This window comes from Pediculus humanus, genomic scaffold (genome assembly GCF_000006295.1).
Source record: "Pediculus humanus corporis 1103172108293 genomic scaffold, whole genome shotgun sequence".
NCBI classification, from domain to species: domain Eukaryota; kingdom Metazoa; phylum Arthropoda; class Insecta; order Psocodea; family Pediculidae; genus Pediculus; species Pediculus humanus.
The window spans coordinates 624,527-649,279 of NW_002987862.1; the positions used below are offsets into that span (position 1 = coordinate 624,527).

A 24,753-nucleotide genomic window follows, 5' to 3' on the forward strand; every position below is an offset into this window, starting at 1 on the left:
TTAGTTATAATAATAATAATAATAATAATAATAATAAGTTTCTTTTGGGTAAATGAAAGAGTAATAGTTCAATGAAAAACTTTAAATATTAATCAGATATTATTTAACAAAGAGTATGGTATGATGAAAAATTTATTTATATAATAATAATAAATAAAATAATTTTATATTATAAAAATATTTTAACTAGTTGTATGATTAATAGTGTAACGTTTTATCACTTTTTATTACTATAAATCTATTAATCATTATATACAAATTGATACATCATATAACCAAACCCTAATATATGGAGGGTTGTTGTTGTTAGACAGTTAATCAATTCAATGTTGAAGTATTGATATTTTATTTATTATTATCTTAATAGAGTATCTTTTATTTAAAAAAAATGTTTTATTATACGCACATAAAAAAAAAAAAGCGTGAAATAAATTATTAATTATAATATTACATGTTTGTGTGAGCAAATAATTTTTCTAAATAAAAATAAATAAATAAGGAAAAAAATTTATGGTTTCGCATGAGTAATTTTAAAAAAAAGAATTTGTTTTATGTAATTTATAATTTACTTACTTATAAATGTGCAGAATTTATAAATTTTTGTTAAATATAAAATAAGTTTTGAACACACACACACACACAAAAAACAAATGAATAATCCATTGTGAAATTTTTGGCGCGAAAAACTAAAGTTTGACGTATTGAGTCATAGAACTTTTTTTTGCAAGGTTGCCACCTGAAAATTTTTAAAATTTTAACGGTTTGATTTTTTTAAATTTAAGAATGAAAATTAATTATTTAGTGTTAATTAATTTACATTGAGGGAGTTTTTTTCTTTTTAATTTTGAATATAATTTATTTTAAAGAAGATTTGATAATTGTAAATAACTAGATATTATTGACGTATTTACAAATGTCGATTCAAAAATTGCCTCCAGAAGCCATTGTTAAATTTCAAAGCGGGAACGTCATAACAGATTTGGTTCAGAGTGTTCTAGAACTTGTAAAAAAATCAAATTTTTTTTTTTTGTAACTTATAATCATTAGTTAAATCTTTTAGTTAGTTTCTTTTTTGCTTTCTTCAGGTTTATAATGCTCTTGATGCTGAATCATCAACTATCCTTATAAGGGTAGATTTAAAAAAATTTTTAATTCAAGTTATAGATAATGGAAATGGAATTGGAATAAGTGATTTAGAAAAAGTAGGAGAAAGGTAAAAGTTTAAATTAAAAATTTTTTTAAAAAAATAATTTAAAATTATTATAAATATAATTATCATTGTGATATTTTTCTTTCAGGTACATGACTAGTAAATATAATTCTCATTTTTGTTCCATCAATACCTACGGCTACAAAGGCCAAGCTTTAAGTAGTTTGGTAGAAGTTTGTAAGACATTAAGAATTGAAACAAGAACCAAGGGAGATAATGTTACTGCAATAAAAGTAAAATGCACTACATAAGTTTTATGATTTTTTTTAAAGATTATTTCTATGATTTAATCTTAATGTGCGGTTTATGCATACAGACATTTGAAAATGGTCGAATGCTGAACATTCTTCACACATCAACTAAAAAAGATGTCGGTACTTTTGTCAGTGTTGAAGATTTTATGTTTTCAATGCCAGTTAGAAAAAAGAGAATAAATGAAGTTTTTGATTTGGAAGAACTAAAAACACAATTGAAATATTTGAGCCTGATTCATCATAAGGTGAATATTCATTCAAAGTTCGATATCAAAATTTTTAATCTTTAAAAAAAAAAATATTTTTAAAACAAATTCAGGTACTTTTCTTTTTACAATTGGTTGCTTAATATCAAAATATGTTTATCACATGTTTAGGTTTCATTCACTTTAAAAAACGAGCATAAAAATTTAATTTTGTTTCAAACTCAGCCTACAAATAGCATTTTGGAATCGACAAAAAAAATTTTTGGTGTAACTATGACAAAATATTTAAAAAAAACTACATTCAGTGACAATGTTTTTCTTATAAAGGGTCTCATTAGTAAGAAGCCTAGATTGTCGAGTTCATTGCAACTGATATATGTTAATAATAGAGTTATAGCGAAAGGATCAATTCACAAAGTTGTGAACGATATGATAAGTAATCATATTAAAGAAATGAGTATTAAATCGGCTTCTTCATTAGAAGAAAAAATAGTTTTAAAAAGTTTAATTAATCCCACTCACAATGTGTATGTTATAAAAATATATTGTTCTCTCTCAGAATATGAATTATTTACCACTAATCTGAGAAAAAATAAAGTAAAATTTAAAAATTGGGATGTATTAAAGAATTGCTTTCGAAAAGCAATCAAAAAAGTATTTCACAATGCTAGCAAAACCATACAATCTAAATTGGTTTCGAATAAAATTAAATCTGACAATGTGACAAAACATGGATGGAAAAACAACACTAATTGTTTGATAAATGCAATTAAAGGAAAACTTGTAAAAAGAAAACATGAAGAAAGTAAAAAGAAAAGTATTTGTAAAGAATATGTGTCAAGTTCAAAATTAATTAAATCACATAATGATGAAACAAAATCTAATAGAAAATTAGCCATTAGTTATGGTTTATCACAAAATTGTGATTCCATCGAATCTCCAATACCAAAAAAAAAATTAAAACTTAATTTAGAAACTGTAAAAAGTGGAAGCAATCTAAACAATTTTAAAATTGATGTTGAAGAAGTGTTAAAATCAATGATGCAAAATATCACAGTATTTGAATTTTATAATTGGATTAAAGAAAAAATGAATGGAAATTCAGGTATTGCTAATTTTTATGACAATTTAGTGCAATATCACTCGGGGGAAAAAAATTTTTCTGTACGTCAGTGTCGTATCATAAGAAATGAAATATCAGAAGATGAAAATAAATTTTTCACACGAAAAATGGGAATTGATAAAAACGTTATCGAAAATTTGAATGATGAGATATTTAGGAAAAACATCATTTTCGAAGATAAAAAAAAAACCATTGAAAATTCATTTAGATTTTTGGAAAATTCGAAAAAAAGCAATTCAAAAATAACTTATTTTTATAATAATAATAATACTAATAAGGAAATAAAAATGAAAAATTTTAAAGAATCAACTGAAATAAATATTGGAAAAGCTAAATATCAGAATGAAGCATTAGAAAAATATTTTGATTTTAATGCATCTCCCCGATCCGAAATGGTACTGTCAAATTTTGTAAATTTTAGAAATTTAAAAAATAGTTTCGAGAAAAAAAATTCTGGTATTAAATTATCGGGGTCTTGGACATCTCATTATCGGAATTCGATAAATTATTCATTTGGTGCTAAAAGTATGAGTCCTCAAAAAAAAATAATTACCTGGATGGAAAAATGTATGAGTAATAATTTAGAAAATTATTCGAATCTAGACGATAAAAATTTGAGTATTAATTTATGTTTCGAGGACACCAAAAATAAATTTTCAAAACCATTGTTGGATTCGAGTTCGAAGAAAAAAGATGTCATGGTTCAAACGGAAACAACTTTTGTTCACAATCTTGCTTATTTAAACGAACAAAGTATAGAAAATTTTAAAACAAACTTTTTAAGGGATCATAATAATTCCATCGCTAAAAATGTTTCGAATGACTGTGGCAATGTTGAACCAATCCGAAGTCAAGAAATAATAGGTTCAAATACTCCTGAAATGAAAGCTGAAGAAGTAAAAATGGCTAATCCGCCATCAGATTTTTCATTATTTTCAAAACAACCAAGTGAAAATGATGGAGCTTCTTCAATGAGTGAAATAATAAACTGTGGACAAAAATTAGAAGAAACTTATCCGAAAGAAGAATTAGGAGACAATTCAATAAAAGGAAAAGATTTGCCATTAACGTCAGAAGATGGGAAAACACCAAAATCCGTTGAAAATGTTGTCGCAACGATGGGAAACGAACAAGTTTTTCACATGACCGAAAGACCGGATATCATACCGAAAGGTCTCACACCGAAATTTTCAATTATAGAAAATAGTCGGATAATGTCTCTTACTCCCCGAAAAAAACGGAAAATATCATTGGCACTCGATAATACGGAAAATAAAATATTAGATTCTGTCAAATGGCAGGATGAATTGACCGGTAATGAGAGTTAAACGCGATTCATCATAAAGTTTTTTTTTTTTTTTTTTTAAAATTTTACTCGAGTACTCGCTACTAATTGTTGCTAATTGCTTTTATAATTGTTTTTAAAAGGCGGTTCTACGAAACCAGCAATTCCAGATGGAATATTCGATGAAATGCGGCAAAAGGCGGAAAAAAATATGATTTATTGCGAGAAGGAAATACTCTCGGCATCGGTTTCTTACAGCGCCATTAAAGTACACAATTTACTTCACTCTTTTGCTTTTACCAAAGAATTACTATCAGAAGTCGAGGTAATCTTCATTACTGGAAAATTATAATTTTATTTTTCAATTAACGACTAGTTTAGTATTATTATTATTATTATTATTCTGTTAATGTTCATGAGAGCGAACGTTTGATAATTTTTTATTTAACGCGTTCGGTCGGGGGAAGAGTGAATTATAAAAAAAAAAAAAAAATGTTTGTTTCTTTATATAAAGTTTTTTTTTTTTTTTAATTCTTCAGATAATAGGACAACTGGATAAAAAATTTATCGTTGCAAAAATGATTGTGGAAGGGCCTAAAAGAAAAGAATTGATAACACTTTTTGATCAGCATGCCGTGGATGAACGGATACGATTGGAGAAATTAATGAATGGTAAATATCACGCACAAAAAAAATTTTTTTTTTTTTTATCATCAAACGAAGAATTTATTATTGCCGAAGTGAGATTTACGTAAAAAAAGATATTTTTCTCACCTTTTTTGGTGGTGATTTTTCATAAAAAAGCAACAAGTTAATAATTCAAAACGGCATTCTTTTTTTTTTTTTTGACAACGTGACAATTTTAAAATTTTTATTCATAAATTTTAATTTTATTTTTAAAATTAACATAAATTAGTAAACGAAATCGTAAAGGTATATCTACTATATATGGTATGCGTAATATTAAAGAAAATTCCACAGATTATATTTTAGATAATGATGTATTTTTATCGACGCCATTAACGCCTGCAATCGAATGTTCTTTAAATGAATCCATGGTGGAAATCGTAACGAGTTTTCACGAGCAATTTGAAAAAATAGGACTCGACTGTCAACCGTTAACCGATAAAACGATACTAGTCAAATCGATACCGAAATTTTTGACGGATAAATGCACAAAAGCTGTGAGGAAAAAATTTTTGTTTTGACATCGCACGATTGCGATTCGCCATTAAAAATTTTCATTTTGATTTCTCGTAGAAAAAATCGTGCCAGGATAGTTTTATAAAAAGTTTAATTGAAACTTTAATCAGGAGCGCATTAGAAGAATTGACGGCAACCAGAGGAACAATTTTAAAAGTTCCTAAAATCTTACACAAATATTTTTGTTCGGAAGCTTGCCACAGTAATAATAAAAATAATAATAATAATAATAATGATATTTGGACTATCTCTTATAAGGTTTTATTTTTTTTTAATAATTTTAAATTAGATGCGATAAAATTTAATAAAAAATTATCCCTCGGGGAAATGAGTCAAATGATAAAGGAATTGAAAAATTGTAAATTGCCTTTTCAATGTGCTCACGGACGTCCATCTTTGATACCCATCGTCGATGTCGAAGAATTTAAAAATTTGGTAATATTAATAATTTATTTTATTTTATGAGGGCGAGGGGAAAAAAAAAAAAAAACTATTTTTTAACGTTTCAGACAGAAGAAATGGCAAATGTTAAAAAAATATCAGGTCTCAAAAAATTTTATCAATCGACAACAACATAACGGAAAAATTTCAAACGAATGAAAATTAAGAAAAAAATAATAATAATAATAATAATTTTTTAAAATTTTATTGATTTTTTTTTGTTATTGTTACAAAAATTTGATTAATTTACTTATGTAGGATACTCGCGGGTTATTTATTACCCTATTAATGCAGTTTTAATTTTTTCTTTTTTTTTTGTAATGGTTCAGGTTTATAATTTCTTCATAAAAAAGAAAAAAATTCATCTCGAAAAAATCTTACAGTAACATCATCTAAATTTTTTTTTTTTTTTTTTTTTTTAAAAAAAAAAAGTTTAGATAGAGATCTCTAAGACATGGTAATATGTTTGTTTTAGTTATTAACTACTCGACTTTTTTTTTCAAGACTTGTAGAATAGTAAGAAAATTTGAAAAGGCCACATTTTATTTTTTTTTTATAAAAAAAAAAAAAAAAGAAGCATTTATTTTTTTTTTCTTGTTATATATATTATTAGAATTTAGTAAAATAGAAAAGTTAATGTTTCTTTTTACAAGTTTTTTCTCTTAATATCTATACTTGTTTACAAATTTAAAATATTTTTTTTTTTTATTATACATAACAATTTTTCATGTACTTTAATCATAATAATCATAATATTATATTAATAACGAATTTATTTATTTTTGTTAAAAAAAATTTTTAATAATTAGAGTTATTATTAATTTATACTAAATAATTTTAATTTTACAAACTAAATTAACAATTATTGCTTTCATATAAAAGAAAAAGGAAAATTGTTTTTTTTTATACTGTGAAAACGTTTGGGTACTTGAAGAGTTCAAAGGTCAACTCATCATGAAACAATTTATTTAATTTTTAATGTTTTTAGTAAAGTTACCTGTTTTTTTTTTTCAAAGATTTTACGTTACGTATATTGTTTTGTAAATTTAAATTCAATAACAATATTGAAAATAATTATTATTATTATTTTCAACCGTTTATTTAACACGCACACACAACAATTTTATTATTTATGTTTAAATTGTAAATGTAGGATTGGTATTTGTTGAGCTTTTTTTTTTTTTTATACAATTTGTTTCACTCTATTTTGTTTGTTTTGCAGTAATAATTCAATTTATTTATTTCTGCCATTAATTACGTGTTCGTTTAAATTATTGTTTAACAAAAAAAAAAAAAAAAAAAAAAACAGTTTCAGTTACTGCTACTCGTTTGTTTAATCATGTCATCCAAATGTGGACCGTGGGAGGGAAGTTGTCCTGCTTTCGTGCAAGATCTACAGCAGAAACGTGCGTAATATTTATGCTGACAGTGTCTGGCTTTGACGATAAGTTCACAATTTGCAAAAAATATATTATCCGTGCAATTGGGATGTATGTAAACTCCTGGAAAAGAAGAAAAAATTGTTAACAAATTTAAATGTGAGTCTTCAAAACAAATTTTTTTACTTTTAAGTTTATTTTTACCTTCTACGGTTATTTGTATTGAATTACTGACTTCTTCGTATTGATTTTGTGCCACGCATCTATAAGTTCCACTGTCGCTTCCATCTGCTCGAATTATTCTTAATCTATTGCTTTCTGTAATTGTTAAAAAAAAAAATTTTTTTTTGTTACAGATTGTCTTTTTTTAAAAAAGACTCAATTATGTATTCGATTACCTGTGATTTCAATTTTTCTAGATGGATGTATCACTTCGTTGTCCTTGTACCACGTTACTCTGGGTACGGGATAACCGTCTGTGGAGCAAGGTATCGATATATCGCTTCCGATTGGGAAATTAGTTTGGTCCAATGAAATGTTCACCGCCAAAGGTACTGCGAAATTTTTATAAAATTTTTTGTTAAAATATTTTTACAACTTTTGTACTTTCCTTTAAATAGTTAGAACGTTCCAGTTATTAATTTAATTAATTTTAATTATTTTTAGATTGGAATACTGACCTACAAATACTCTTGGTGTTTGTTGAGTAGTTGGTTCAGTTTGAGGATGCGGAGGTTGAGTTGTAAAATGTCTGGGAGGAGGAGGAGGAGGAGTTTGCGGAGGATGAGTCGTTTCTACGGTATGAGTGTAGGTAACTGGAGGTCTATACGTTAGCCAAGGACGATAGGGTGCTTCGGTTTTTTGTGTTACATTCACCAAATATTGAAAGTACGGTGCATCTTCAGGATTCGTTGAATAAACGGGACCGGTTGCTTGAACTGTAACCGTTCCGGAAGCGGCTTTCCCGAGGCCGTTATAAGCTTGGCAAACATAAGGACCTAAATTTCTCAGGGAAATGGATTTAACTAGGAGAGAGAAATCTCGTCTTTGCTCGTATTGACCCGAGGAAAGTGGCAACATTCTGTCACCTCGCCACCATGTAACCCCAGGTCGTGGCCAACCCATTGCGTAGCACTGAAGAATTACGGGAGTTCCAAGTGTAACAACTACATAGGTATTTTCATCGCCAATAACTTCTGCGGGCCTTGGCGTGGGATCTATAAAGTGTTTGTTGGTTAGTTAGTTAGTGAAAGCTTTACATGCAAATTATGATTAAAAATTAGTCTGCCATTATTTAGTAATATTAATTTCAAATAACACCAATTAGTTTTGTCAAAATTTGATTTTAAAAAAAAAATAATTAATTGTTATCTTTTTTTTTTTTTAGTTAATATTTCACCAGTTTAAGTTCCAAATGGTCATTCAAAGTGATTGAAATACCTGTAACTTCAAGAGTGAATTCTTTTTCTACTGAAGGCCCTACGCCATTGTTTGCTGCACAGTAGTAAACGCCTGCGTCACTACCATGTAAGCCAATTATTTGTAATGAACCATCGGTTAAAAATTTATGCCTTCCTCCAGAACCATCAATCAAAACATTATCTTTTCTCCAGGACACTACCGGCGTGGGTATTCCACGAACGGAACATTTTAAGGTCGCATAACTGCCTTCCGGCGCACTCACATGTAAATTATCAGCAATAATTGTCGGAGGTTGTGCTGTAAGTTTTACGACAAATTACAAAATTTAATTTTTTGCTTTAAATTAAAAAAAAAAAAAAGAAAAATTTTACCTCCATAAAATGGTCTTTGATACACCGGAGGACTTGTAGTAGCCGGAACAGCAGGCGGTTCTTCAACACGTACGGGATCGACGCAAGAAGTCATGGGTCCTATTGCACAATTAGCTGTACAACATTTTTGAGGTCCGGGACAATCTGCATCCGTTTGACATTCAGCCGTGCAAGATCCTCCACCGTTGACTAGAACTGGACATTGACCCGGCTTGTTTTCTAAAAATGAAGAAGTAAAAACATTAAGGTTTGTCATTACGATTATTATAAAAAATATGATTTTTCTGATGAAAAATACCTTCTCTACATAAACCTCTCGCCGATACTCTTCCAGTTTCATCTTGATATAATTCAATTGCGCATCTGGTTCCGTCGGGACAATATTGTTCTCTACATGGATTATTACAACGACATCGCTCACAATCTTGTGAATCCACAAATTTTTCTATACCGTATGGACAGTGCATTTGATTACATTTTCTTTGTTCTTCTCTGCAATACTCGGGTACTTGAACAATTATTTCATTTGCTAAAAATAATAATATTTATTTAATTAAAAATTGATTTCAAAATGACAATGGAATTAATTTAAAAGCGTGTGAGAAATTAATTTTATAAAAAAAATGTTATAGTGATATTCTTACGATCTTCGTGTTCTGGTGGCGGGGCAACATCCCTCAATTGGGATACGCAAAACTTAATACAAGTGTCAAAATTTTTAAAACGGTTAAAATTCCCTCCGCATCCGCTATATAAAAATGGTATGCAAGTTCTTTTTGTTTCTTCGTAATACCATCGTTTATAATCTAAATTATGACAAGATCCAGAATCCACGTGCAAACGACATATAGCTACATAGGCCGAAAAATATTAGTAAATTTTATAAAGTTAGTGCCGTAAACCGTTTTTGTAAGTTAATTGATTAGTTGTTCCCTGAGTTAAACCACCCCAACATGCTAATATTAAAATTATTATTATTATTATTATTGTACCTTGATTAGGTAAGCTAGTGTCATTCGACAACGGTAATGATTCTTCTCTGTGGACGCATAAAGTTTCACATTCCTGAAGAGAACTAAATCGATTATTGTTTCCGCCGCATCCGCTGTATGTAAATTCACGGCAGATTTTATTTGATGCATCGTAAAACCATTTTTGGAATTGACCATTGCACGGACCGGTATCGTAGGAAAGGTAACAAACATCTGTGAAATTTTATTACATTTAATAATAATAATAATTTTTTTTTTTCTTAATGGGAAAATTTTTATTTTTAAAAGGTGTACCTTGGTTTTTAAATTGTCCACATTGTCTTTCGCATTGTTCTTCCGATTCAAATCTGTTTGCGTTACCCATACAACCTCCATAAATAAATGCCTGACATCTTTCGCTATAAGGATCGTAATACCATAATGATTGTTCTCCCAAACAAGGACCAGGATCTACTCTAAGGTAACAAATATCCGTAGGATCGTGAGGTCTAGGAGGTGGTTGCGTGGGAATTAGAGCCGTTGTCGGAGGAGTCGGCGGTTCTATTGCTCCTTGCCTGCATCTAATTTCACAATCGTATCTTGGGGGGAAAAAGAAAAAAAAAAACGATTAAAACACATCGCCAAGTTTCAAATTCATAATTTATAATCTAAAATAATTTCCAACTTTGTATTAAATCTATTTCCGTTTCCTTGACAGCCACCATAATCAAATTCATAACAACTATCTGTTTGTCTTTCATAGTACCACTGGGGGTAGTTACCGCTACAGGGTCCTACCGTTTTAGGCAGAGTACATATATCTGAAAAAAAAATATTTTTTTTTTTAAATTTCAAAATTTTTAAAACGAATTGTGAAAAGAATGTGTTTAAAAATACCTTGAGCATTTCCGCAATTATGTTCGCATTCTTCTCTCGTGTTAAAACGATTACCATTTCCGTCGCAACCTCCATACAAAAACTGTTTACAAACACCATCAGCCCTGTCGTAAAACCACATGGGTAAAAATTCAGATGGCCTACACGATCCTGGATCACTACCGTAAAAGCAATATTCTGACGAAAAAAAAAAAAAAAAAAAAAAAAAAAATTTTCTTATATAAACATTATTATTATTATTTCAAAATAAATAACTAATAAAATTATACCGATTTTAAAGGGTTCAGGTTCGGGTGTTGCCGGTCTTCGAGTGGCAATGTCTACACGTTCTTCCGGTATATACGATTCGCAACGTTTTTGACAATCGATTTGCCGTTCGAAATTATTTTGATTTCCGCCACATCCGCCGTAATAAAATGGACTGCAACGTCCCGCTTGTGCATCGTAGTACCAACGTTCCGTGTAATTGTAACATTCTCCAATCAATGCGGGTAAGTGACATAAATCTTTGTCTGTAAAATCAATTTGAAATTATCTCTCACCGCCGCGACAAACAAACCAACCCTCACGTTTTTATATACATAAAATTATTATTATTATTTTGTGCATTTAATGAGTCGGTATATGTACATTGAAAGTGCTTTTATAATTAAAAAACTTACAAACTCTCGGAGGACAATCAGTTTCGCATTCCTCCCGAGTTTCATATCGATTAGCATTACCCTCACACCCAGTGTAATAAAATGGCATGCAGCGATTTTCAGAATTATCGAAGTACCATCTTGGTATTTTTTCTCCACAATTTCCGGGTTCTCTCGGTAAAGAACAATGATCTAAGAAACATGCAATACCAAATAGTTTTAAGAAAGTGTTAGTAAAAAAAAAAAAAAAAAAAAAAAACTACTTAAAAACTAACTACTACTAATTACAAAATAATTAATTAATCCAAATTTTAACCCATTTGTTAATTAATAAGGTTCTCATTTTTTTCCTCCCATTGTAAATTTAAAGTGAGTAAGTTTAATTATACCCCAATAAAAGGAAAGGATTTTTGTTAATCTACCCAAAAAAAAAAAAAAAAATTAAACTATAAAGTTGTTAGATAGTGTGAGTGTCCTGTACCACAATCATCTTCTAATAAGGTATCGTCTGCTTAAAAGCCAAATTAAAATAGCTCTACGGATGCTGTTATTTATGTTTTCTCTCTCTAACAAAATACCTTTATCGTAATCTAAAATAGGACACTTTTTCTTGCATTCATCTTGAGTTTTGAATCGGTTGTTGTTCCCTAAACAACCACCATAAAAAAATTGACGACAATCTTTAACTTTGTCATCATAATACCATCGTAAAACCGACCCTCGGCAAGGTCCTGGATCTTTCTGGAGTAGGCATAACTCCGCTAATACTGTAATTTTATTCATTTATATTTTTTTATGGGATGACAAAATGAAACCGTGTGTCGAAAAACCCACCGATTGTGATTTTTTTTTGTGAAACATTACAAACTCTTTTAATAAATTCTCACCTCTGCTTCTGCCAGGTTGAAGACATTGTTCTTTACACGCGGATTCTGTGAGAAAATTGTTTCCGTTGGCTTTGCATCCTCCGTAACGGAACCGCAAACATGATTTTCTTTCTTTGTCGTAATACCATCGAGCAAAACTTCCCTCGCATGGTCCCTCTTCGACGGGTTGCGAACACGGATCTGCGGTTAAAATTTTGTTACATTTGAATGTTTTGAAACTTTAAATTTTTTTTTTTTTTTTTTTGTATCTTCCTAGGATTGAATTTACGAACCGGCTGCTTCTTCTGGAGAGCAAATTTCTTGACATTCTTCTCTTGTATCAAAATTATTATTGTTACCCAAACAACCACCGTAAATGAATTGACCGCATTGTTTTCTTTCATTGTCGTAGTACCATTTTGGAAAATATTTTTCACAAGGTCCGGATACTTTTGGAAGAGCACATCTTTCTGAAATTTATTTTTATTTTTTAAGCAAATGTTGAAGTACTTCAAAGTTGGTACGAATGATTTTTTTTTCAAATCTCACCTTTGCCTTCTGGAGCCACGCAAATCGCATTACATTCTTCTTGCGTTTTAAATTTATTGTCGTTTCCTTCGCATCCACCATACCAAAATCTTGTACATCCACCGTATTGCATATCGTAGAACCATTTAACGGTAAAATCTCGGCATGAACCTCGATCTTTAGGTAGTTTGCACACCTCTGTGAACGAAAAATTAAATTTTTAGTAATTGTATAAAATTTACTTTATAATCCATCATTTTCACATTCTCACCTCCGGGTGCTTGAAGCTGCTTTTTACACCCGTCAAAATCTTCTCCTAAAGCTTCTTCAACCCCATCCGGACAGCAACCAAATTGAGATGCCTCGCAACCACATCCACCTTTTTCAGGTCCGGTTGCTGGTGTTTTACCATCTGAACAACATCCAAATTCTGTATTTTCGCATCCGCAACCTAAAAATTATAAAATTGTCTCACTCAACTTTCCTTTTTGAGAAAATTTAATATTTATTGAGATTTATACTAACCTAATCTTTGTGGTCCTTTAGCTACGGTTACACCGTCAGGACAGCAACCGAATTGGAATGTATAGCACGGACAACCTTGATAGCCCGGTCCGGGAGCAGGTGTATAATTATCCGGACAGCAGCCGTAGGAAGTGTATTGACATCCGCACCCTTCATTATTGTATCCTCTAGATGCAGTTTCGTTATCCGGGCAACATCCATATGGTGAGTATTGACAGCCGCAGCCTAAATTTTTTATTTACTTTAGTAATTGTTGAAACAATAATAAACAAATGAAAAAAAAATGAATACCATCGAAATTAGGTCCTCTTGCGTAAAGAATATTGTCTGGACAGCAACCAAAAGGTGAATTAAGGCAACAACCCTCTCTGTTGGGTCCATGAGCTGGTGTGATATTATCGTCGCAGCATCCGTAAGGTTCCGATGAACAAGAAGTATTACATCCTTCATATCGGCTTCCCAAAGCTAAAAATTAATTTTTTTCATAAAACGTAAAAAACTTTTATGAAAAAATTTTTACAATTCACCACGGAAAGGTAAAATTACCAGGAGTAATGCCATCCGGACAGCAACCAAAGTATGATAGAGTGCAATTTTCCGAATCGATCACACCGCAGTTTTCAAAGTTCGGACCTTCTGCTGATATGATACCATCTGGACAACATCCGTAAGTGCTGTTAGCGCAGTCCATAACTTCTCCTGAACCTGATTCGATTAGTACAATGGTGAGTTTTGAATTTATTTAAATCATAACAAATAGGTTTGGAATTTTGTGAAAACAAAGTTTTTACCTTCTTCGCAGCCTTGGAAGTTGGGTCCCGTTGCCGCACGAAGATTATCCGGACAACAACCGAATGCGGTGTCATTACACGAATCGCATTCTCCAGATCCTTCGCAAGCAAAACACCCTTTGAAATTAGGACCCATTGCGTTTGTCATGTTATCGGGACAACAACCAAATCTACGTAAGTAAATTATTATGAAATTAATTATTTTTACTTTTCTCGACTATTTCTCGTTGAGGCTTAAAAAAAAAAAAAAAAATTAATTTACTGAGACATGCTGCATTCTGCTGGTAAAATTTCTTCTGGACACCCTTCGAAATCGTTTCCTTGCGCTACGTTAACTTTATCAGGGCAGCAACCGAAAAGTGTGGCATTACAATCAAACGGTGGACAACCTTTTTCGTTCTTTCCTTTAGCTGGTGAAACACCATCGAGACAACAACCAAATTCAGATTCTTGACAAGTCTGAGGTTGCGGGCAACCTGAAAAATAACAAAATAATAGTAATGATAGTAATTTTTAAAATTCTTCCCGTCGCTATACATTTTTTTTTTTTTACCTTTGCTAAATGGACCCATCGCAGGAGTTTTATTGTCGGGACAACATCCAAATTCAGATTTTCTACATTTTGGCTTTTTCTTCGGTTTGCATTTTTTCAGTTTCTGTTCTTTAGTGATTGCCATTCTGATTGACGAAAGTGATGATCCCCATAATTCATCGACTATAAAATTAGGTTAAGAGTTAATTTTTGTTTATTAAACTTTTAATTCCATGCAATGTACAAAAACCTAATAAATTACCCAACACCCTATTTAAGTAATTTATTACCTTTTTTATTACCCCGGGGTTTTTTTTTTTTTAATTTGAAATGGATTAAAAAAAATAATAAAAACTCACGACTTGTAGTAGCCCATTCGCTCATTGATCCGGTACTTTCTGTTAATTCTGTATCTGATGTATCAGAGGAATATCCGGTAGTTTCTGTAAATTCCGTGCTATCCGACATCATTGAAGAACTACTTCCTGTAAATTCCGAACTTGAATCGGTACTCATTTCCGAGGATAAATCAGTCGAGCTAAACAATGTGCTTTCTGTAGATCCGGATACAGTGCTCTCGGTCGAACCCGATTCTGTTACATCCGTACTTTCTGTTAAATCTGATGCTGTAGAATAAGAACTTTGCGATGAAGCGGTACTTTCAGATGAACTAGATTCGCTGAAATCTGTGCTGTAAGTTGAACTAGTAGAAATGCTACTATCCGTAAACTCTGTTGAGCTTTGAACAGTGGTATCTGAGGTGCCACTGCTTTCAGTACTTCCACTAGAGGTGCTCTCTGTAGATTCTGTGGACTCGGTACTTTCTGTTAATTCCGATTCCGTTGTATCCGTACTGCCGGTAGATTCAGTGCTTTCGCTTGATCCTGTTAAAGTTGTGTCTGAACTTTCAGTAAATTCTGTACTTGTAGAATCATCATCTATGTCTACTTCACCAATGCCTCTAAGAGTCGAACCACTCGAACTGTCAGAAACTGTTGTTGAATAATCAGATGATTCGGTTTCATCGCTTGTAAATAATGATTCGGTGGTTGCCGTGCTTTCTGTTGATTCTGTATTGTCGGTTGACATTGAAGAAGACGATTCCGTAGATTCTGTGCTTTCCGTGCTTACGGAGGATGATGATTCTGTAGATTCTGTGCTTTCCGTGCTAACGGAGGATGATGATTCTGTAGATTCTGTGCTTTCCGTGCTAACGGAGGATGATGATTCTGTAGATTCTGTGCTTTCCGTGCTAACGGAAGATGATGATTCTGTCGATTCTGTACTTTCCGTTGAAACTGATGAAGAAGATTCAGTGGATTCAGTTGATTCTGTACTTTCTGTACTAACAGAAGATGATGATTCCGTTGATTCTGTGCTTTCCGTGCTTACGGAAGATGATGATTCTGTAGATTCCGTACTTTCTGTTGATACTGATGAAGAAGATTCAGTAGATTCTGTAGATTCTGTGGATTCTGTACTTTCTGTGCTTACGGAAGAGGATGACTCCGTTGATTCTGTGCTTTCCGTGCTAACAGAAGACGATGATTCTGTTGATTCTGTGCTCTCCGTGCTAACAGAGGATGATGATTCTGTAGATTCTGTACTTTCTGTTGAAACTGATGAAGACGATTCAGTAGATTCTGTGCTTTCTGTTGATACTGATGAAGAGGATTCTGTAGAATCTGTAGATTCCGTAAATAGCGATGATCCCAAAAGATCAGAGAACAAGGTGGATAACCATGTACTCTCAGTTGCTTCTGATGAAGAACTTGATTCCGTATATTCACTACTCTCTGTACTATCCGTAGTGCCATCGGAAGTAGACTCAGATGAGGACATGTCAGTGCTTAAACTACTAGAAGTTTCCAGCGTACTTGATTCCTCTGTAGATTCGGTGCTACTTTCGCTAGTACTACTAATACCATCACCCTCAGTGCTTAAACTAGTGCTACCATCACCAACGCTACTACTAATACTACTCATATCAGTACTTAAACTGCTCATACCATCACTCGTACTGCTAATGCTACTCATGCTTGACAGAGATGAATCTGTACCGGAACTACTACTCAAAGATGATGCGGAACTTGATTCTGACGATAAACTCGATTCGGTGGAAACATCCGAAGTGCTGTAGCTCGAAGTAAAAGGGTCTGAGGAACTTGGAAAGTCAGAAGTCAATAAAGATGAAGTGAAATCTGATTCGGATGTAAAATCAGAGCTGATAGACGATAAAGAAAATAAATCTGTGCTTTGATCAGACAGAGTCGAAGGCAAACTAAAGGTTGATCCATTTGTACTCTGAAAAAAAAAAAAAAAAAAATTTAAATAATATTTTTCAAAAAGGATTTTAAAAATCGCATAACTCAAAAATAATATAATACTTCTGAGGTTGAATCCATAGATGGAGTTATGCCATCTTCATCTTCATAATCACTATCGTAATCATCTTCATCGTATTCGCAATCTTGTTCATCGTCTTCGCTTAAATCATGAGTTGGTTCCACCGTGTATATTTCATCTTCTCCGCAAGGATGATTGTTACAACTTTCACTCGAAAAAGGAATCGAATTTCCATCGCAGTTGACTATCGAAACAGTGTTGTTATCTTGCAAACACAAAACCTTTCTTGATTTTTGACCTCCTCCGCAATCTTTCGAACACTGATTGCAAGAAAAAAATTTTTCAATAACCGAACTCATTAATTTATTACCATTTACTTGTGAGTATTACTTACAGCACTCCAAGGACCTGCAAACCAATCTCCTTTGCATACCTCCTCACCGACGCAATCTTTTTCCGATTCGTATTTTTCCTCTGGATTGCACTTATCATCTTCGACCTTTTTAATTAGACCTTCGTCGTTGATTTCCCCGCAAAAAACTTTTCTCGTTTGAACTCCAGCTCCGCATTTCGAAGAACATTCGCTCCACTGAGCAGCGTACCATTCATGTTCGCATTTTTTAAACGTTTCGCATTTTCTTACCAGTTCGGGTTTTCTATATTTGTGACAGAAAGAATCGGCATAAACTACGCCGGTTTGTGTGACGCAACGAGCGGTTCTTGTTTCTTGTGTGAGACCACATTTTTCGTGACACTAAATTATTATTTTAAAAAAATCAATCATTATTATTATTATTGTTAGAAAGGGAAAGCTTTTTAAATTACAAACACTCACTCCCGACCATTCCGACGTTATCCAATCAACTCCTTCGCACGGCCTCAACATGCACGGTTTTTCCGAATCTGGTTTTTCTTCCGTACAAGCAGAATCTTCCAATACTTCAATTTTACCATCAACTCTTCTATAACATATAACATCTCGGGTTTCTTTACCATCGCCACAAAGTTTATTACACTAAACAGAAAAAAAAAAAAAAAATTATAAATTCATAATTAAATTTTTGTGAAATAATTTTCCGCGAAAATTTTATAATTTATTTACACTTTTCCAGGGTCCTACGTGCCAAGTTGGACACATGGTATCGACGTTACACTCTTGTTTGTTCGGAGGTTTTTCACCGGTTTTTTCACATTCCGCTTCATCGGCTACCGACGGTAATCCATTTGCAATTATTTGCATGCAGTAAACCTGAAAAAAAAAAAATTAATTAACGGTAAAAGAATTGAATGAAAAAGGAAGGAAAAATTTAGGTCGAGAGTAAAAAGATTAAAAAATTACCTGACGTTCTTGAATTCCTTTCTCGCAGGATTCGCTGCATTGAGACCATGGACCCGCATTCCACGATGGCGGACAGGGTTCTGGAGAACAGGATTGAATGGATGATGGCATGTAATTGGCATTGCACAAATTTTCCGGTACTTGAACCATATCTCGACGTCTCACGCACATGACGCTTCTTTGTTGTTGACCTTATTTTAATTTTTTTACAGAAAAATTATCATTATCATTATTCACAAAAGATTTGCTTATATTAATACGACAATTAAAAATAATTGAGTGAAATTTTACCTCCTCCGCAAGTCATGCTGCAGGGTCCAAAATCACTTTCCACCCACGTGTAATTGTCAGTCAACGAATGCGGAGAAATTCCTTTGGGAATGCTATACTCGTACATGACTCCAGGATTCGGTTCTTGATACAACAACTGCAGGGATGTAAAAAAGGGTGAGTCAATAATTTTTTTTTTCCCGGTTTTTTTTTTATTTAAATTTTCTTCCACTTACTGATATGTAAATAGGTTCGGTAGTAGGTCCTAAAGCCATCAAAGATTCGGGAGCGTAAAAAACGTGAGGTTTTCTTTCGTAATGAAAAATAGTACCGGCAAATCTTAATTTTCTCGGAAAATCAATTCTCCAGTTGCCATTTAAATAATAATGACCCGTAACGTTCCGTACAGCTGGAAATATGGAATCGGCATTAATTTCAAAGCGATAATAATAATAGTCTTTTTGTATTTGATTAGCGATTAATTGGAAAACGGATAAAAACATTAAAAAATTTTTATGTTTCTTTAAGGGGTTAAGCAAAACAAACATAATTATGTTTCGTTTTTGAATACAAAACAAACAAAAAAAAAAATCGATTAACGTAGTAAACAAACAATCAACGACAAAAACAACAACAACAATCAATTAATTAAATGAATTGTGGAAACAAATTCGTATGAAATGCAATTTTTTTTTTTTTTTAAATTTGATTTTCAAGCAGAAATAATAGAGAGAAAGAGAAAGAGAGAGAGAGTGAGAGTGAGAGAGAGAGTTGAACGATATTACGTGTCAGTAGATACTCAAATTTCATACATTTTTATATACATTCATTTTCAGTTGTTAGTTTGACTAACTATTTTTAATCTCGAAATTTTTTTTTTTTTTTTTTTTTTTTTTGTTATCGTATTCGACTGACTAACCCAACCCACAACTTAAATAACAACACAAACCTAAGTACCTAAGTAGTTGTTCGTCGGTTGTATTTCTTTCACTTTAATGTTTGTCGCTCCGGCAGGTATCAGCAAAATATCGTTGTATCCTAAAAATAAATTTTTTTTTGTTTTTTTTCCGTTAGACATTTTTCTTTTTTTTTTTTTAAAAAAATAATTTTTATGTGTCGTCTAATGAAACAAACGAAAATCTCACCGACTTGTAGTTCGTTATTATCTAAAACTCCTTCTACCGTGTTACAACTGCTACCATCTCCTCCGCATTCTCTACATTTATCTTCTCTTGCTGAAGAACCCAATAGTTTATCACATCCCACGGGCTGTAATAATAACATTTACATAATTTCATCATTATCATTATCATCGAACGCGAAAAGAAAAAAAAGAGAAAAAGTCGTAAAAATGAATAAATCCTTACCAGACATCGTCCATCAACGCAGACATCGAGTTTCTCATCGTCGCACGGCGTACCATCTTTAACTTTTTTATTATGTCGGTAATAAAATCTTTCTCCGACTGGCATGCAATTTAATTCGCACAGATTAGGAGCTTTCGTGTAGGGGATCCAACTAATAATAATAATAATAAGTTATTTTTAAAAAAAAAAACTAATTTAGTTAAATAAATAAATAAATAAACATGGCTTGTTGTTTGTTGTTGTCGTCGTTCTCGTCCAATAATCAAATTGCAATATGGAATATGCGTTTTTAAAAAGGGTAAATAACACGAAGAAACGTACAAACGACAACATGTGTTGTTGTTGTTGTTTTCTATATTTATTTATTATATAAACTAAATCCCAACGACAATAATAATAATAATAATGATATTCTGGAATATTTCTGTAAAAAAAAAAAAAAAAAATGAGGAAAGGATATTTCACAAGATGAGAGATTGCGGGTTCTGTGGCATTGGCATAATTTCAAATTATAAGATAATGTTTTGTTATGTTTTCCATGACGAAAAGATTAAAATGTGATTATTTTTCCAGATATCTCTCGTCGGTTTTCCAGCGGAAATCTCATAGTGACGACTGGAGTTAATTTATGGGAAGCAACCACAAATCTTTTTCTCTAATGGGAATCGAATAATTTGTTTACGCGGACAAAAAGGTTTAAGGTATTTAAAAAAAAAAATTTTTTTCTTCTTAATCTTTCATCTCTTTAGTATAATAATAATAATAATAATAATGATGATGATGATGAAACCTGAGTGTTTTCGACTTGGGAGGTACAAAGCGCGTTCTCCGATCGAACGATATTATTACAATTTTGATTTTAAATTTAAAAAAAAAAAAATATTATAAAAAAGGGTATCCCCCTAAATTGTTTTCTTTTTTAATATTTACTTAATGCTTGAGGAATTAAAAAAAAAAAAAAAAAAGGTCTCGAGTGGATAAAACGACAGAAATATTAATAATAATGATGATGATGATGATGATGACGCGTTCGGTGTTAAAATTTTTTCGTAGTTAAAGGCAATTTTTTTGGTGGAGGGCATTGCGTACCTTAATTAGGTTTCGTTATAAAATGAAAATTGTCACGCGGATCGTGAAAAAATAAAACTTACTAACTAGCGTGCGTTATTTTGATGAAGAAGAAAGAAAAAAAAAAATTTAATTGCGTCACGTGCATCAATTATCGCCATTTTGATAATAAAATCCACGTGTCAGACATACATTATCGAAAAATTATTTAAAAAAAAAAAAATTAACGACCGTCGATGATGCACTTTGCAACGGAAAGAATTTAAAAAAAAAAAAACGGGGGGGGGAGTGTTTGTGGATGTTTGCATACAAACGGTTTTTTTTGTTTCCATTGGCCGTAAACTTTTGAACGCGCCTAAAAAAAAAAAAAAAAATTCGTTAAATTCGTGACACTTACTTGTAATAGGTATCTTCGAAAGGTACTCTGTTATATTCCGCACATTGATCAGACCTGAAATCTGAATAATCGGGACAATCCTGTAATAAATTTAAAAAATTAATGATGAACGATGAGGGACCGTGGAGGAGAAGGGAGAGGGAGAAGAATGAAAGGAAGTCCGAGGGGGGAGAGGAACATTTTTTTTTTTTATTACAACGTCAACATCAAAAAAAAGTAAAAAAAAAATTTGTAAAACCTGGGAAATACCCGTTGGCCACCATTTTTTTTTTTTTATTACCTTTAACATCGATTACCGTCACTTAATTACATCATACACGTGTCACGTTTTATTACTGACTTTAATTGTAAAAAAAAAAATTATACAGTTTATAAATCGCGCTACTACTTTTTACAAAAATTGAAATATATTCGTAACAGTTTTTCACGGTAAAAAAAAATTTTATCGAACGTGTCATTAGCGCGTAAAACAAAAAAAAAAAATTTAATATTTCTCACGGGGAGAAAGAGAGAGAGAGAGAGAGAGAGAGAGAGAGAGAGAGAGAGAGAGAGAGAGAGAGAGAGAGAGAGAGAGAGAGAGAGATGAGGGAGAAATGGGATTCATGAATGAAAACGTCATTTTCATTTTTGACTTTTCGTATCGAAACGACGTGGAACGAGATCGCGTAAAACGCATTTAATTTGACGATTTTGTTTTTCGGGTGTTTATAACATTGATCGCCTACGACCACGAATAAACAAAAAAAAAAAAAAAAAAATGAAAATAAATATTTAAAAATTTTTTTCTCTTTGATGTCGACGTTGTTATAAGTTTTACACGGTCAAAAGAAATTAAAAAAAAAAAAAAAAAAAAAAAAAAAAGAAAAAAGAAAACAGACCTGAACGTTACAGGAAAAATATCTTTTAGTACCTCCGGGGCAGTATGGTCGACCATCTGGACTGTTAATGAAAAAAAAAAAAAAAATATTATGCAATATTTATATATATATAAAAAAAAAAAAAATGAAAGTGAAAATGAAAACACGTGGAAGTTAATGAAAAAAAAAAAAATTAATTTAAAAAGTTTGACCTTTGTTTATAGTATTGAGCAGAAGTCAGAATAGTTTTTGTCTAACGTCACGTTTTACGTTATTCGTACGAGTATATACATATATACTAATTACACGAAAAACAAATTTGGTTTAACTCGCGGTTTTTTAAACAAATGATGATTTTATGTAAAAAGGTTACGTACCTTATTTCCAAACAACGTCTCGTTTGATGCGATATCCCTCCGCCGCAAGTTCTAGAACATTCTGACGGTGCTGACCACCGACTCCAATTTCCATATTCCTGACCTCCTGGACCATCGATCATGATAAAACTGTCGGGTTCGAAATCGGACGGATGATCGTATTGCCTTTTGTGTCGACTGTGTGCATGTCTCACCGGATGCTAAATTATTATCATTATCATTATCATTATTATCATTATTATTATTATTATTATGAAAGAGTAAAAAAATAATTAATCGACATTTTTTTTAAAAATATTTTCGGATAATAAATAATTTTTTTTTTTTTTAATGGGGCCCCAAATTGAAATTTACCGGTTCGAAAGAACAACGCCTTATTTAAATTTTTAATATTAAAATATTATTTTAATGACGTCATCGCCCCCCCCCATTTTTTTTTAATTATTTTTTTTTTTTTAAACGTTTCTCAGGGCGGCGCGGTATTAATTAATTTAAATTTTTTCCAAAAAAAATTTTTTTTTTCGTTTATCCCGTTCGCGTTCTGATTAAAAACAAGCAGACGACAATTTTTCATATTATTATTATTATTATTATTAACAGGATATATATTTTTAAAAGTTGATCGATTTATCACTGCAATTAAATTAAAATGATAATGCACGTTATTATTATTATTATTTAAATTTGTTCGTTTTATTTTCGAGTGTGGTCGTTGAATGCGGAAAATACGTAAAAATATTGACGATCACGTCGCGCGTCGTGACATTTGCACATTTTAAATTTATGATCGTCAAAACAAATAGAAAAAAAAAAAATAATTTTTTTTTTTTGACGAAAATCTTAGGCCGCCATTATTTACAGTCGAAAATGTTTTTTTTTTTTTTTTATTTCGTTTCCGCCGTTTGTTGTTGACAGTTTTACGAAGTGACAAGCAGTTTTCTTTTTTAAATTATTATTATTATTATTATTGTTGGTAGTAGTGCTACTACAAACCATAATGATAATTATTTTTAATTGTTGCTTTTATATTTTTTACATACCATATTATTATTAATAATTGATAACGTAATATTTTTAAAAGCCATCAATTCACGTTAACGTGAAAATTTAAGCCCCCCACCCCCACCCCCACCCCCCTATTATTTGAGCGCGTGACGTTTAATAAAAGAAATTACATATTCGAAAGCGAAATGTAATTATTATTAATTATTTAATTGTTTATAATTAACGAATGAATTTTTTATGTAATAAGAACAACAACAAACGGTACCGTTATGATATCTCTAAGATTTTATTATTATTATTATTATTATTATTATTATTTTCCCGCCATAATTTTTTTTTTTTAAAGGTAAAAGTTAGGTATTATTATTAGCACGTCAATGCCAGAATTTAAAAAATTTTTTATTTTAAGTCACGGTTCGTGCCACGAGTTTTGAACTTTTGTTTTTTTTTTTTTTTTTTTTTTTTTTTTTTTTGATTTATGCACTTTTTATTTATTTTGTTTGTAATGGCGGGAAAAAAACGATGATTCGGGATTCGGGATTCGGGATGGGATTCTAAAAAAAAAAAAAAATCCCTGCGGTTTTATGTTAAAATTATTTTTGACTGATTGTTTACATACCTGTTTGGCTAGACAAGTACTCAGGCAGGTCGATAATATGAAAATCAATACTGCCAACGACCTGAAAAATAAATAAACAAATAAATTTAACTAAAAAAAAAATTTAGTTTATTGAACTTTTCGAATCCGGAGATATTTTATTACAAATGGCGGGCGCGCAAAAAATGAAATTTGATTTATTTATTTATATATAAAAAAAGTTATCTGATGAACAACGGGAATTTTGGTTATTATTATTATTATTTTCCCGCCAAAAATTAAATAATCCAAACGTCGTGCACGTTTTTTTTCCTCCTCTTCTTCTTCTTCCTCCTCCTCTTCTTGACCGCGACGTAATAAATAATAATAATAATAATAATAATTATACGTTACCGTAATTCATTTAATTAAAATTTTTTGTCTTTTAATTGGTCTTGTAATAATTTATGCGATTTATTGTCGTGGCATTAGATCAATAAAACGG

General features: G+C 31.3%; 2 protein-coding genes across 2 annotated transcripts; one reads left to right on the plus strand and one right to left on the minus strand.

Annotated features, from left to right (window-relative positions):
• Positions 1-913: 913 nt before the first annotated feature.
• Positions 914-5,859, plus strand: Phum_PHUM547400 (DNA mismatch repair protein, putative; the record flags this gene model as incomplete). The annotated part of the gene is made up of 11 exons (XM_002431742.1): positions 914-1,003; positions 1,086-1,213; positions 1,299-1,443; positions 1,527-1,709; positions 1,842-4,107; positions 4,222-4,403; positions 4,618-4,750; positions 5,048-5,262; positions 5,339-5,483; positions 5,571-5,716; positions 5,791-5,859. 11 exons carry the CDS (start codon positions 914-916, stop codon positions 5,857-5,859), a joined length of 3,702 nt encoding a protein of 1,233 aa, XP_002431787.1.
• Positions 5,860-7,033: 1,174 nt separating this feature from the next.
• On the minus strand, positions 7,034-22,788 carry Phum_PHUM547410 (papilin, putative; the record flags this gene model as incomplete). The annotated part of the gene is made up of 39 exons (XM_002431743.1): positions 7,034-7,224; positions 7,306-7,419; positions 7,500-7,655; positions 7,944-8,318; positions 8,542-8,820; positions 8,895-9,113; positions 9,193-9,423; positions 9,539-9,745; positions 9,887-10,099; positions 10,181-10,464; positions 10,551-10,686; positions 10,763-10,939; positions 11,032-11,274; positions 11,425-11,595; positions 11,982-12,170; positions 12,291-12,470; positions 12,563-12,739; positions 12,819-12,995; positions 13,069-13,248; positions 13,323-13,547; positions 13,614-13,787; positions 13,869-14,027; positions 14,114-14,283; positions 14,382-14,589; positions 14,667-14,774; positions 15,305-16,846; positions 17,086-17,311; positions 17,386-17,745; positions 17,827-18,006; positions 18,094-18,240; positions 18,331-18,521; positions 18,622-18,757; positions 18,837-19,009; positions 19,558-19,638; positions 19,746-19,869; positions 19,968-20,118; positions 21,433-21,512; positions 22,311-22,371; positions 22,667-22,788. 39 exons carry the CDS (start codon positions 22,786-22,788, stop codon positions 7,034-7,036), a joined length of 8,517 nt encoding a protein of 2,838 aa, XP_002431788.1.
• Positions 22,789-24,753: the final 1,965 nt, after the last annotated feature.